The sequence below is a fragment of the Urtica dioica genome, chromosome 6 (genome assembly GCF_054948205.1).
Source record: "Urtica dioica subsp. dioica isolate 48M chromosome 6, U.dioica_male_clone48M_v1_H2, whole genome shotgun sequence".
Lineage (NCBI taxonomy): Eukaryota > Viridiplantae > Streptophyta > Magnoliopsida > Rosales > Urticaceae > Urtica > Urtica dioica.
This window is the reverse complement of record NC_142761.1, coordinates 38835773-38850262: the sequence shown is the minus strand read 5'-3', so window position 1 is coordinate 38850262 and position 14490 is coordinate 38835773. Positions and strand designations below refer to the sequence as shown.

The 14490-nt window shown below is 35.8% G+C and overlaps 1 protein-coding gene across 1 annotated transcript; it reads left to right on the top strand.

Annotated features, from left to right (window-relative positions):
• Positions 1 to 3415: 3415 nt before the first annotated feature.
• On the top strand, positions 3416 to 4842 carry LOC149394001 (cocaine synthase-like). The gene has a single exon (XM_089617570.1). It carries the CDS (start codon positions 3503 to 3505, stop codon positions 4838 to 4840), a length of 1338 nt encoding a protein of 445 aa, XP_089473696.1. The 5' UTR covers positions 3416 to 3502; the 3' UTR covers positions 4841 to 4842.
• The last annotated feature ends 9648 nt before the right edge of the window (positions 4843 to 14490 follow it).

Here is a 14490-nt window from a genome sequence, read left to right as displayed (position 1 = left end):
TCTATTTTTAGCTATAAAATCAATTTTATAGCATCCAGACCATTAAAATCGCAAAATTTGTAGCACCCGTTACCAAGAAAATCGCAACAACTTTGGGCATTTAATTGTTTACCATTGCCAAGTGCCAATCATAGTAAATGGGCTTATTCCCTAAAAATTACTAAGCCCACAATTCCATCAGAACCTCCTTTACATTAGGACTTTAAAAAAAAAAAATCAGAAATGGGCTGCCCTTGGGTGGGGGCCTTTGCCCCACTCGCCCCACCCTTGGGCCGGGCTTGAGATCGATCACGCCAATCCCAAAGATTGCCGAACACCTTTTGGCACATATAGGCGTTAATGGGCATTTGTTATCGTTTTCACTTCATTTCCGTTTTTAAAATTATTATTTGTTGCATTTAATTTCGGTTTGTTTCTTTTTACGTTATTTCCCTTGCAAAAGACTATAAGCGTTATTTGTCATGGATATAGCTTTCAACTTTGGATAAATTAAAAACTCGAGCTCTGCTTGAACCAACCCTTGCATTTTCTCTCTTTCCTATTCCAGCTTTACATCAACCATTGAGGAGGGTCGATGACTAGCCTACCACAAACTCACGTGTGCCACAGACTCAAAGCGTGCAGCAGACTTATCAAAACTTGCCATGGACTTCAATATTAAGGATCTGTCTTAGACTCTTAATTATGGACTTCGTTAGATGATACTTGATTAATTTAATGATTATGGACTTGTGACGTACACATTGTGCTTCATTTAAGTGCTTGGGCCATGGTGGTTGGCATATGTTGATCTCGCCCTTGGGCTCGAGCTTTGGACTTATTTCCGAGTTGAGGGACTTAGTCCTTAGTCAGGAAAACCAAATTAAGTTGTGATACTTTTAAATAAAAATCACACGGGCTATGTTTAGCTTAAAATAATATGATTACATGTATTGCATCACCCTTGAGATTGTGATACTTTTCAACCAAATTGCAAGGAGTGCCAAAATTTTATAAGTTTTTTTCCCCTGAAATAGTTACTAAACATTTATATTTGAGAAATTGTCTCGGTTTTTAACATTTGATAAGTTTTTTTCAATTTCTCACCAAAAACTTAATCTGATCAAAAATAGTACTAAGCCACTTGTACAAATATAATTTTACCTTCAACAATTAATGTCAACAATTGATGTCAACATGATAGATGTCGATTGTTGACATCTATGACAATAAACAGAGAACCCAAAACTCTTAGATGTCAATAATAGATATCAATTGTTGACATCATATTGATGGTAAAATTGTATTTGTACAAGTGACTTATTAGTATTTTTGATCAAATTAAGCATTTTGTGAGAAATTAAAAAAAAAAAAAAAAAAACTTATCAAATAGTAGTTATTGAGGCAATTTCTCTTTTTTATATTTTGATACCTGATATGATTAGGTCTACTTATCGTTCTATATTTTAATGCATGAGTCATGACTGAAGTCAGGCACCAGCCCAAGTCAATTTTTATTTATTTATTTGTTTTAAAGCATATCAAACTTTCATTAACTAGACATAGCACTAAGGCCAAAAACGCTTTCTCAAGAGTCCCAAAACCAGAAATCTTCATAAGTTCATATCTAACAAACGCTAATATTTTATAAAACAGCCTGAAAAGTTCACATTTCGGATAAATATTATTACCCCTAACCAGTCCTAACTTAGATACACAGGATAGTGGTAAAGCCCCTGAATTTAATTACAAATGATAATATTCTGATTTCTTGATAAGATAGGATAATTATTTTGACTAAAAATCTTATATTTAAACTAAACTCTTCCAAAACAATGTAAAGTCTTTACTTATTATCTACTTCCTTCAAAATGTTATTTGTTGTTATGTTATGTGTTGACTTATTTTTTACTGCAAGTTGTTAAGGAAAGATGTCGGAAAACATGCTTCAGGATTTGTAGAGACATGTTTTTCTTTGTGCGCAGATTATAATTCTGACAAGTTTCCTGTTTTTTCAGATCTTATCGATCTTATCATTGAAACTTTCCTTAATGATCTTCACGTGTTTATGAGTAAGGAAACCCTAGATTGACTTCCAGACTTGTATGACTACTATTAAAGCCGAGTGATACCCCCTTAGTAGTTCTTGACGCTTTTGATCAAATAATCATGGTTCCTAGACGTGCTCGACTGGCGGATTGGGAAACTGGTTGTACTGATTTTTTAGGGGTGTAAACCTCTAAACACATATTTGGATCTGAGAGTTTGAGAGATGATGGGTTCTTGTGCATTCGTGATTGAAGTTTTCACGTAAATGGACATTGAAGGCTACCAAGCATCGGAGAATGCTTGAATAGTGGAATTGAGAGGGATCTCAGATTCAGGGAGAGTCCATATTTTGGTAATCACTAGTAGTAATAGAATTAGGGCATTGATATTTGTATTGTTCATATAAGTCTTTGTTTGTATGAAATCATTTCCACTGGCCGTATACCCTCAGACATAGTGATGTTACACCGAACTGTGTAATCATATTGTGTTTCTTTACTTTTTCGCACTGTTTTATTGATTATCCATTATCTGTGTTAAAATAAGTTGTTGAACATATTGCTGCTATATTGTGTTCGACATCTTACCTTTCACTCTGAACATAATTTCATTATTAAATATTGACTAAAAAATTACTTACACCATTTCAATTTTGTTGTATAGCAGCTTGTGTGAAATCAATTCCTTGCTTCTTCCTACTTTAGTTGTTAAAATAGCTGTATTACTGGGTCCACTAACTGACTAAAAGCCAATGTTGAATATTCAATATCCGTTACCAACTCATATAAGAACACAACTACGTTGATTAATTATAGGGGGGTCCATGTCCACGACTAACTACATAGAGTGAAACAAACATTTTGGTGCGTAGCTTTGTTTTGGAGCATTATTTAATCCCTGACCTATTAATTCTGTAGCACTTTAGTCATTTTCATTTTTTTTATCCTAATAAAACTCTTAAACAACTTAAACATAGTTACAAACTAAAAGAACCTGTTTACAATTAAAAAAGTATTATTCAAATACAATAATATACTAAAAAAAAATCTGAAAGTGTTTATAATTTAATTAGCTTTGTTTATGAAACGAACCAAATACTTCTGTATATGTGATAAGTTGTTCAAGTGATGTACGAAAGAAAACACCAAAATGCTACACATCAATTATTTTTTTAGGCACCAAAATACTAGTCACTAGAGTTCAGCGACAAATTGTGCCAAAAATAACTTTTTGATATTCATTAGTTGTTTGTGCAAAATAAATTTGGGACAATCTACGAAAACCCGTATAGTTCAAAGGCTACATCTACAAATATATATATATATATATATATATATATATATATATATATATATATATATATATAGTGTGGTTATCATCTAAATGGATATGTATCAGCTTGTGCGTCAAAACTAGCTGCATTGTTTCTGAGAACCAAAAAAAAACTTCCAATTCTTTTGCTCACTCAATAATAATGGCTGAAGAAATCAAGGTCGAGACCACAAGAAGAGAAACAATCAAACCATCTTCTCCAACGCCTCAACACTTGGGAGTCGTAAAGCTCTCTTGGCTCGACCAAATTAGTCCAGAGACGTACGTCTCAATAATCCTCTTCTATCCTTTTATCACCACCTCTAAACACTCCCCAACTCCACAAAATCCAACCCAAATAGCCTCCGAGCGATTGCTGTCTCTCAGAGAAACTCTATCGAAAACCCTCGCTCTCTACTACCCTTTCGCAGGACGTCTCAGAGACAATTTCGCGGTCGAGTGCAACGACGAAGGAGTCGAATTCGTCGAGGCCAAAGCCGCATTTCCAATGTCTAAGGTCTTGAAAAACCCCGACCGTGTCGGAGTTCTCAAGAGCTTCTTCGGCGCCAGTCCCGAATCCAGTCTAGACTCCCATGGCGGCTCGCTTCTCGTGATTCAGGCAACGCTCTTTATCTGTGGCGGAATATCTCTCGCCATCAACTTATCTCACAAGCTCGCTGATGCGTGTACGATCGGAACATTCATCAACACTTGGGCGAAAATGAGCCGCGGAAACCCCAATGAGCTTAATCTTGAGAAACCCGAGTTCGGTCAGGGCTGCGACATTTTCCCGCCGAGTCCTCCCGAATTTTCTTCGGCAAAAACATCCTCGATTGTGCTCGTTCAGGAAAAGTGTGTGACGAAGAGATGCGTATTCACCGCCGAGAAGATCGCGTCCCTAAAGAGCAAATTAAAGAACAACCCAACTAGCGTTGAGGCGGTTTCGAGTCTTCTATGGAAATGTGCAACGAAAGCTTCGTTGTCCTCGAGAGCTTCAGTTTGGTTCTTGTCCATGAACTTGAGAAAGAGAATCTCTCCTCCTTTCGGAAACAACACGGCCGGGAATATAGCCTCCGGACTTACAGCGAAAATGCATCACCATGAACAAGAAGAAGCAAATCTTCATCAAGTAATGGCAGACAAGATTAGGAAAGGCATCGAAGAAGCTTCCGGAAGCTACTCGGATAAAAAACTTGTTTTCAAGAACGTTCAGGTATTTATTCAAGAGGTTGTAAGAGAAATGAAGAGCGACGAGGCCGAGTTCTTCACATGCACGAGTTGGTGTCGCTTCGGGCTATACGAAGCCGATTTCGGATGGGAAAAGCCGGCGTGGGTAGGTTTAGTTACCTTATTAGGGTACAAGAATTTTGTTGTGTTAATGGACACTAAAGATGGATATGGGATTGAAGCATGGTTGGTCTTTAAGGAAGAAGACATGGCTGTCATTGAGACTGACCCAGAGTTGCTTGACTTTGCTTCTTTAAATCCTAGTGTCCTCTAGTTATGAATGTAGGTGTGATTTGTGCTTTGTATTCCCTTAGGAATCAATGCTGAACCTTGAAATTAGTATTTTATTTCATCATAATGCTTGTGTACTCCTTGCTCAAATGGGTTTGCAAGTATCCTTAAAGGAAATATTGTTTAGCAAAATATTTAAAACTGTGGTATCTCATAGTGGGAGCAAAAGAGTGAAAAAAAAAACAAGAATAGAGACAAAAGAGTGGAAAACAACAATAGAGAGAAAGATTAAAGTCTGCGAAACTATGGGTTAAATGTTTTAGTAACGTTGGGAATCGCACAATCAAGAATTATTCAAAGGGTATCATAGTCAATTTCTTTTTGGAGACATCCAAGTGGGGCATGGTTGAATACGCTAGTTCATCAGCTGACGTGATACAAACATATGAACACCAAAGTCTTCCGACGGCGTCTCCATATGTGTATAGAGACTAGAGAAGGCTCCATTTGAATAGAGAAATTACCTCATAAGTTTTATAAGTTACGAAATATCAAGAACGGTTTTCTTAATTGCAAAAATCTGAGAATGAGTTTTCGACTAAAAAATTAACAAAAATATCTTTTCAACCCATTTAACCATATTTCTCTCTAATTATTCTCATTTCTTCTATTCTCTATCTCTCTAACTCTCAAACCCTCCTCAAATCTTCTCTACATCAATGGATTTTGTGTAATTTTTGTTGAATAATGATAAGTTTTCTTATTTAGTAAGTTTAAATCAATTTACTGATATATTTTTCTATAATGATTTAGGATGTTAGGTCTAGTGTAGAAAAATCTGGAATTTCACACAAGTTACGATGAAATACGATTATACGATAGAATAGGATAAAATTCAACCATTTTTTACGATGAAATTGATGTTCACTAAAAAAATTTACAATGGGATACGATAGGATGTGATAGACTATACAATTGGATATGATAAGTGTTGGGTCAGATTTTTCACAAGGTAGAAATGACACCCCGAGAGCAAAAAATGACACATCAAGCCCGTACATAAGGCCGAAGTCCACAAGCAAACTCACGCGCCAAGCTCCGAGGCAACACTTATAAAATGTCTTTCAAATGAGAGTCTCAAAGAATGTTTTCAATCTAGATTTCTTGAAAAATCTTCAAGAAAAAGCCACAAAAATGACCACCCGGTCAGCCAAAGAAAATGACCACCCGGTCGGCCAAAAAATATGACCACCCCGATGGCAAAAGAAAATGACCACCCGGTCGGCCAAAAAATATGACCACCCTGATGGCAAAAGAAAATGACCACCCGGCCATATTCACTTGGCCAAAACCATCCGGTTGTCTTCACTCGGCCAAGATCACCCGGTCGTCTTCACTCGGTCAAGACCACCTGGTTGTCTTCACCCGGTCATATTCACTCGGCCAAAGACCACCCGGTCATCTTTACTCGGCCAAAGACCACCCGGTCATCTTCACTCGGCCAAAGACCACCCGGTCATCTTCACTCGGCCAAAGACCACCCGGTTGTCTTCACTCGGCCAAGACCACCCGGTCGTCTTCATTCGGCCAATACCACTCGGTCGTCTTCACTCGGCCAAGATCACCCGGCCATCTCCACCAAACCAAGTACTTTTCATCAAACCCCTTGGCTCCTATAAATACCTCACTCATTCATAACACAAAGTAAGTTTTTCTCAACTTGTAAAAACTCTACAAAAATCACACTACAACTCTTTCTCTCTCTAGAAAACATAGAGACGAGTACAAATCGTTCACCAAGAACACAATACAACACGACTAATGTTGAGCGTCGGAGAACGCGCCGAGGGAAAACCCTCCGCGTCCCTCTAGATTCACGTTTTCTTGTGGTTAGGTGAAAGTGAAAGGATTCGAAGACCCGACGAAGAACGCGAAGAACGTGGAAGATTCGAAGACCCGGAGACTCGAAGATCCGAAGACCCGGACACTAGAAGATCTGAAGAACACGATGAACACGTAGAACATGAACACGTGAGAAACACGAAGAACATGGAAGATTCAAAGGGTTGAAGACTCAAAGAAGCAAAGACTCAAGAACTCAACGAAGAGCGCGGAAGATCCAAAGACCCGGAAACTCAAGGACCCGGAGACCCAAAGATCCGAAGAACACGAACACAACGAGAAGATAAGAACTTCAAACCCAACCTACGTGTGGTCATAGGGACCGGCCCTAGATCGAACCACGGACGGTTCTTAATGCTAATCCAAAAACGCGATTAACAATAAGATACGATGGTTACGATAGGATATGACAAGATACGATGAGATACAATAGGTTATGATAAGATACAATAGGTTGTGATAGGATACGATAGGATATGGGATAAAAAAACATGTTTTGCTATGAAATGTATTTTTGTTCGTTTTTGGGAGAAAAAAAAAAGTTCATTTATGGGTATTTTAAACCTAAGAGGTTTATCATTGATATTTAGCTACTTAATTACGAGGTCCAGTTTATGAAATTTATCTTTGAATAGTTAAAGCGTTTAATACGTCATAATCCTTACTTTCGGACTTAGATTATGCTGCGAGTTCTCAGGTATTTTTGATGGTTTTTGTTTGTTTATTGTGATTAACATGTTCAAAGGAGTATAGGGACTACTAGAGTAGCGTGGGAGTCATTTTCCGACAAAACGGTACAATCGAGAGTCAAAATGGAGCGAAAGACATGAAGGATCGAAGTATAGTTTTGCGCAGCGTGCGGAGTGAACAACAACTCCGCATGTTACGCGAACCTCCCTCGAGCTTTAGAGCGCGCCGCGGAGAGTTAGATTATCTAGAATTTGAATTAGCGAATTGTGAAGCATTTTTGGCTGTCGGATCAGATTTAATAACTCAGATTACTCCAAAAATTGATTGAAAACCTATGTAAACAACTTAGAGCATCATAAAACACATCTTGGACTCTTTTTAGTTTTTTAGTTTTTGTTTGGTTTGGAAAAGCTCGAGAAAGAAGATGATTTCGGAGAAGCCGCTTTATCATCGTCACACCATCATCGATCACAGTTTTTATTCTCTCCTCCAATCTTTCGAACCTACCTTTGGTTTATTAATGTTCACTAGGACAAAATACGTTATCCGGTGCGACGAATGTCGCACCCAATACTTCAAATGTCGCACCTAAAAGTTTATTAGGTGCGACAGCGTCGCACCGGATAACCCGATCAATCCATATACTCAGAGAAAGCGTAGATATCTGAGGCTCTAACAATGGGAAAGAGCAAAAGGGTTTTGTTGCTTCTACTGAGGAGACTATTAGGTGGCTCGAGGAACGTATCATTACCCACGGATTTGGGGGCTCGAAGTTCAACGGGACAAGTGGTGGTTGAGGAGACTCGGTTTTCGTCCGAGAGAGGACGAACGGGTGTGCGAACGGAGTCGGGGCTCTCGGTTTTCGTTCAAGTGGTGGTGTTCGAGGAGGGAGCGAGGTGGTGAAGTACCGGGGAGCAAGGCCGGAGCGGTGTACGAGGTGAGGACTAGTTCGCCGGAGGATGTTCGGGTGGGTCGGGCCTGGTCGGAGAAAGACAGAGTGAGATTGACGGAGAGAGAGAGAGAGAGAGAGAGAGAGAGAGAGAGAGAGTGATGCGTACCTGGAGGACGGCGAGCTTCACGGCGCCGGGGAATGGGGTCACGCGTGGCGGGCTGGAGGCGGGGCTGGTCGCGCCGGGGACGAGCGTCGGAGAGAGAGAGAGAGTTAGAGAGAGAAGAGAGTTAGAGAGTGAGAGAGTGAGTTTGGGCGAAGAAGAAGACGCTCGGGTATAAAACATACCCTAAAACTATTAGGTGCGACACTGTCGCACCTAATAGTCATCAATGTCGCACCTACTATGACTATTAGGTGCGACAATGTCGCACCCAATGTGAAATTCCAGAACCCAAAATATTCGGGGGGAATTTCTGACCGTTTTAAATTTTTAAACCCATTAGGTGCGACACTAGTCGCACCTAATACTATTAGGTGCGCCAAATGTCGCACCCAATAGTATCAGGTGCGACAAATGTCGCACCCAATAGTATCAGGTGCGATAATATCATATCGGGTGCGACAAAGTCGCACCGGATAGCACTAATCATCAGCGAAATTTTTAGTCGCTTGGAAGACTATATGGTGCGACATGTCGCACCTAATATGTGCTTATGTGCGACATTTAGGTGCGACATGTCGCACCTAATACCCTTCCGCACCTAATATGTTAATTTGTAGTAGTGGTTGTTAATTGTTTGATTTTCATGAATTCTAGATTTTCATATTTTTTTCTATTACTCTCGTCACCATGAACTAAATCCATTAAGGGCTATGGTGTAGCGAGTCTTGAACATGGTTATGGATTCTATTTTATGCAATTGAAGTATTCGTTCACTTCATCGTGGTTTGTTTAAATTAATTATGTGTGTAATATGCTTGAATGTGATTAGCTACCTCGTTCATGATATTAGGATTGATTTGATGTTTGAAAAAAATTAGATTGATCGTGCACTTGAATTATTTTACCGTAATACATTCCTAGTAACTAAAGCTAGTTAAGCTATTACTGAGTCGTGTGTACGTTCTTATGATTAATGCTAGCCATGTTTTAATTATTATTATTATTATATATGTAAATAATAATAATAATAATAATATTAAGATAAAAATAAAATTATTAATATGTAATATATATGATATTTATATATTATTATCACAATATTATGATCATGTATATGATATGGCTTTAATTTTATTCTCGATGAATAATCATCATATGACAAATTTAAGAATAACAATATTGATAACTTGATGAATAAACAATAATTTACCATTATAGTAAACAATTAGCTGTTATAATTGTTATTTTGTTAGGGTATAAATATTGACACTAAGCTAAGTATATGAAGCAAGAAAAAAAAAAGCATAAGAAGTGAATAATGATGAAGAAAAAAAAAACAAAAATTAGCAAGTGAAATAGGATAAACCATGCTAGATATGTATGTGCCAAGCCTGGAAAGTATTTAGCAGGATTAGACGGTTTCTGAAAACCACGACCAATCTCAACCAAAATGCGGCGAATTTCTCTGAATCTCCTTAGTTTTGGTCGTATAGCTATCGGTAGTCACCGGTCCGTGACTTCCCGCATGGGAATTGGACGGTAATCCAAGTAGTTCAATCGTTTTTTAAGTAGATTGATAAGCGAATAAATTAATTTTCTTCTCACTTAAAAAACTTATGGTTCTAATCTAAACTATAGAGTGGGTAAATGTTTCTTATCAAATTTCTCTTGAAAGTTGAGTGTGACGCGTACAAAACATTTTATTTTCATTCATCATTAAAAAAAATTCTTATAGTATTTATAATTATTTTCTTGAATTTTATTTTCGAAAAACTATTACGTGCTAATTGAAATGCGTGGCGTATCAATAATTAGATCGTGGAGTGCATAATCAAAGTGTAAGTTTACGATGGAGGATGAAGCATATCGGCCAAATTAAATTTGGTTATTGACAAAATAATCATAATTTTTGAAATTTTAAAAATTTGGAAAATAAATGAAAAAAGATAAAAATTAATATAATATCTAACCAACTTTTGTAGACAAAATTAATTACCCATTCACACAGCATTTAATTAATAAAATTAAAATAACCAGAAAATTGAAGCTAATTATAACAAAAAAATTGGATTAGTTTCTTGTAAAAAAAACAAGTAATTTACATTTTTTTATAACACTAAATAATTGCTTTTAAACAAACAAATAACCAAGTTATAAACAACAAGGGCTATTTGTAAAACAAATATGCTAGTAATTACACTGATTGATTCTATTTTTAAAACAAATAATAATTGCATGGGCTTATAAATAGACATAACATTATGGCATAAATAGGACTATCTTAAAAAAAAAAACAATCCAATAATTAAGTCACTCATTAATAAGATTTCTGAAATAATAATAATTGTGTTTATAAACAAACAAACCAATACTACGTATACATGAGTATTTGTAAAACAAACAAACCAACATACATGTACATTTCTTTAAAACCACTCCCGTTTATTTTATCTTTTTTTTTTTAACTAAACAATATTTATAAAATTATTTAGTGTTGAATAAATAAAAATAGCTATTTCTAAACAAACAAAAAAAGTAAACTATATTTAAGAACACTTATGCGTATGTTAAATAAATAAAAATAGCTATTTCTAAATGGTTTGAATTATTGAGAAACTCTCACTGTTAGGGTCTTACTTAACTCATCTATGTTCCCAAATAACTTCTCTTGGCCTTGAGATTGTCAAGCAAGGTGGTTATATTCATGCATGAGTCGACCCAACATTTCGACGGAAAAAGTCTAGCCCAAACGCACTGACTTAGCCAGTACACGCCGGATTCAACCCTCTCGCCTATCTTCAGAGACACAACCTTCGTATTGGAATCAGAAAAGTCTGTCCTTAGTAACAGATCACCATGTTTTAAATAAAACGCCGATCAAGCAGGGATCTTTCATCCTCATGGTGTTGTGGCAATGTTGGACGCCCCTATGACTCAATATACTTTTAGTATTTTAATTTTCTCCTAGCATTAACATTAATCTTGGTGATCCACTCGAATTAACTAAATCATATTAAAAACTCGAGTGTTATTAAGCTACCATTAAAAATAGTTGAGTTTCGATATAGCTTAATGATTAGAAATTTATGACATTCTAGTCTTTATTATCCTAACAGTATTACTTCACGGAAAAGCTTCCAGCGAGGAGGGAAGACATTGTCTTTTAATAACCTCCAAGCTTAGGCTCTTATCGGCTTGGTGACAAAACTCTCTGATCCGTTCAACTCATTTATTAAAATTGCCCTAATCCAATTAGATAATTTAATTTAATAAATGAAAGCCCATGATAAGCACAACCCATGAAAAACAATTTCTAAGTTATAGCTAACAAGCATGGCATAGGCAATTTAATAAACAAGCAAGAGCAAGCAAGTATGATTTGATTCGGTTTGATTGTTTCCTATTTGATTCTTTAATAAATACTAAGTAGATGAACCTAATCACATTAGTTTATGGATTCATATTGATCACATTCCTATCTCTCATTTGAAAAATAAATCAATCTAAAAAATTATTTATTTTTCTTAGTTTTTCCCAAAAATAATTTATTGAATAAGGCTCATTCAAATGGCATTTAGAAAAATAAATCGATATCAAAATCACTTATTTTTCAATGTTTTAAATAAAACTTATTAGGGTCCGGCCCATATAATTATTTTAAATAAAACTTCAAAAAACTAATTTTTCGGTAAAAAAAAATTATTTCTATTGGGCCTTGGGCCCACCGGGCTAACAGGTTGTGACCCGGTCGAATCCTTGAGCCCACTTGCCAAGGTAGGGCTCAACAAGTTAGCTCGGACCATGACCCATGAGGGCATCATGGCCGAGAGGTCATAATGCTAGGGGAGCAGCCTTTTTGACAAGATTGTAAAAAAAATGCGTCTCGTCGTAAAAGCGTCATAATCCTTCCGTCGTGGTGGCTCTCCTTCGGACCATCAAGTGTTCCCGCAGTGGGTAAGCATCTCACCAAATTTCTGACCATCGGATTATAACAAGTATAATAATGAAAATTACAAAAAAAAAAAAAAAAAAAAACTATACCCTTTGAATTTCGGGTTAAACGAAAAAATCTAGAAAAGCGAGAATAAAAAAATCTACGATCAACCAACGAATCACAATTAACATAATCATATATTGAGTTGTATGAATTTCATATCACAATATAAATCCATCCAAACCATATACAAAATTTAATTACTAGAACGAATCAATTAAATAACGCAAATCAACTAGCTCTGATATCATTTACTGATGATTTTTGCATCTCAAATTACCATTTAAATACGGAAAATATAAATTACGCTATCATAAGCTAATTAAAACATGGCTATTAATCAAGATCTAGAATTACGTTATTTAATGAGAGCAAATGCAATATGTCAAGCAACCGATAAATTTAATGACAAGTTCAGAAGGCTTACAAATTTGGGCTCACAAACCGAACCTTTAAGCATACACAATCCGTCTTCAGTGTATAAAAGACTCATCACAATCAGACCTTCGGGATGACTTTGAAACTCTCGGATTCATTCTCGTCGTGTTGATGACACCGTAGTGTTCCGAAACGTAACCTTCGAGGAAGATAAGACTAATGAGTGGGCAATGATTCTTGATCTCACTTAGATTTGAAACAATGTGTTTCATATATTTCTCTCTTATTTCTAATAATGGAATTGAAGCAATTCTGAGGGGAAGAGGAAGGAAGAGGATCAGCCACACCAAGAAGGGAGGGTTGGCCGATTATTTCTGTAGCAAAATTAGGTCAAAAAACTAATTAGGTTGAATTTTGTTTCTCATCAGCCCCCTATTTATAACAGTTAAAAAGAGATATTCTAGAATATATTATTTCCTTTTATTGTATTCACACTAGTGGATTTATTCTCTGCCCTTGGATCTCATCTAATGAATCCTACTTTTTCTCTTATCCATCAAATCAGTATCTAGGGTTTTATTTTAGGGCGTTCTAGAAATATGGCCACAAGCAAACCTTCTTTTTTTGTCTTCGCTCATGTTTGTCAAACTTTAGGAATATAGTCAAATGGACTGATAAGCAAAAAAAATGTCTGATTTGCCCATATCTATTAACAATTTCGTCACTTTCTCTCTCTTACTTTTTTCCTACACTTTTTTCATAAAAACTTTAAAAAAAAAAAAACCATATATATCTCATATGAACTTGAAATTGAGTGATTCCAAATCTTACGGATTCGTGACATCAAGATCTTCAAAAATAGATCCATTGTGTTTGATGAAAAATCATGTTTAATGTCATAGATGTAAAAAAAATCACGTTACTGCATTAGACATAGAAATAACTGAAAATTTTCGGAAATCATCTGAAAATAAACGGAAATGTAAACATGATACATTAAACATGATTTTTCATCAAATACAATGAGTCTATTTTTGAAGATCTCAGTGCCACGAATCTGTAGGATTTGGAATCACTCAATTTCGAGTTCGTATGAGATAGATATGGATTTTTGAAATTTTGATTAAAAAAAAAAGTTTGAAAAAACGTAGGAGAGAGAAAATGATGAATTAAAAAACAAGAGAGAGAAAGTGAAGAATCTAGAAAAAAACGTTATATTTATTTAAGGACAAATATGAAATTTTAACCCATTACCTCTAGTGACACCTAATATAATTGGCTATTTTTATAAAACTCTCCGAATGTGGGCTAAATCTCAAACCTTGAGTTTAAGGTGGCCTAGTTAGTTACAAAATTCTTTATTTTATATCCTAATATAAAATATTTTATTTGTTGAGAGAATATAGAAAAATATTTCTCCTAAATATAAGTAGAGAATATAGGACAATAAGTAATTTCCTATATTTTCTCTCCTTTATTTTAGGAAAAAAAAAATAAACTGGTATAAAACCAGTATAAAAAAATCGTCAACCTCCTGGTAGGGAGGTGGCGAATTTTTTCTTCAGCACAAAACTCGGCCCAAAAATCCAAAATTATTTATTTACTTGATCCAACAATAAATAAATAATTTATAAATTGATTATTTACTCGATCCAACAATAAATAAACAATTCT

Excerpts from the sequence above, each read along its gene's own strand:
- LOC149394001 (XM_089617570.1), top strand. The coding sequence starts at position 3,503 with ATGGCTGAAGAAATCAAGGTCGAGACCACAAGAAGAGAAACAATCAAA.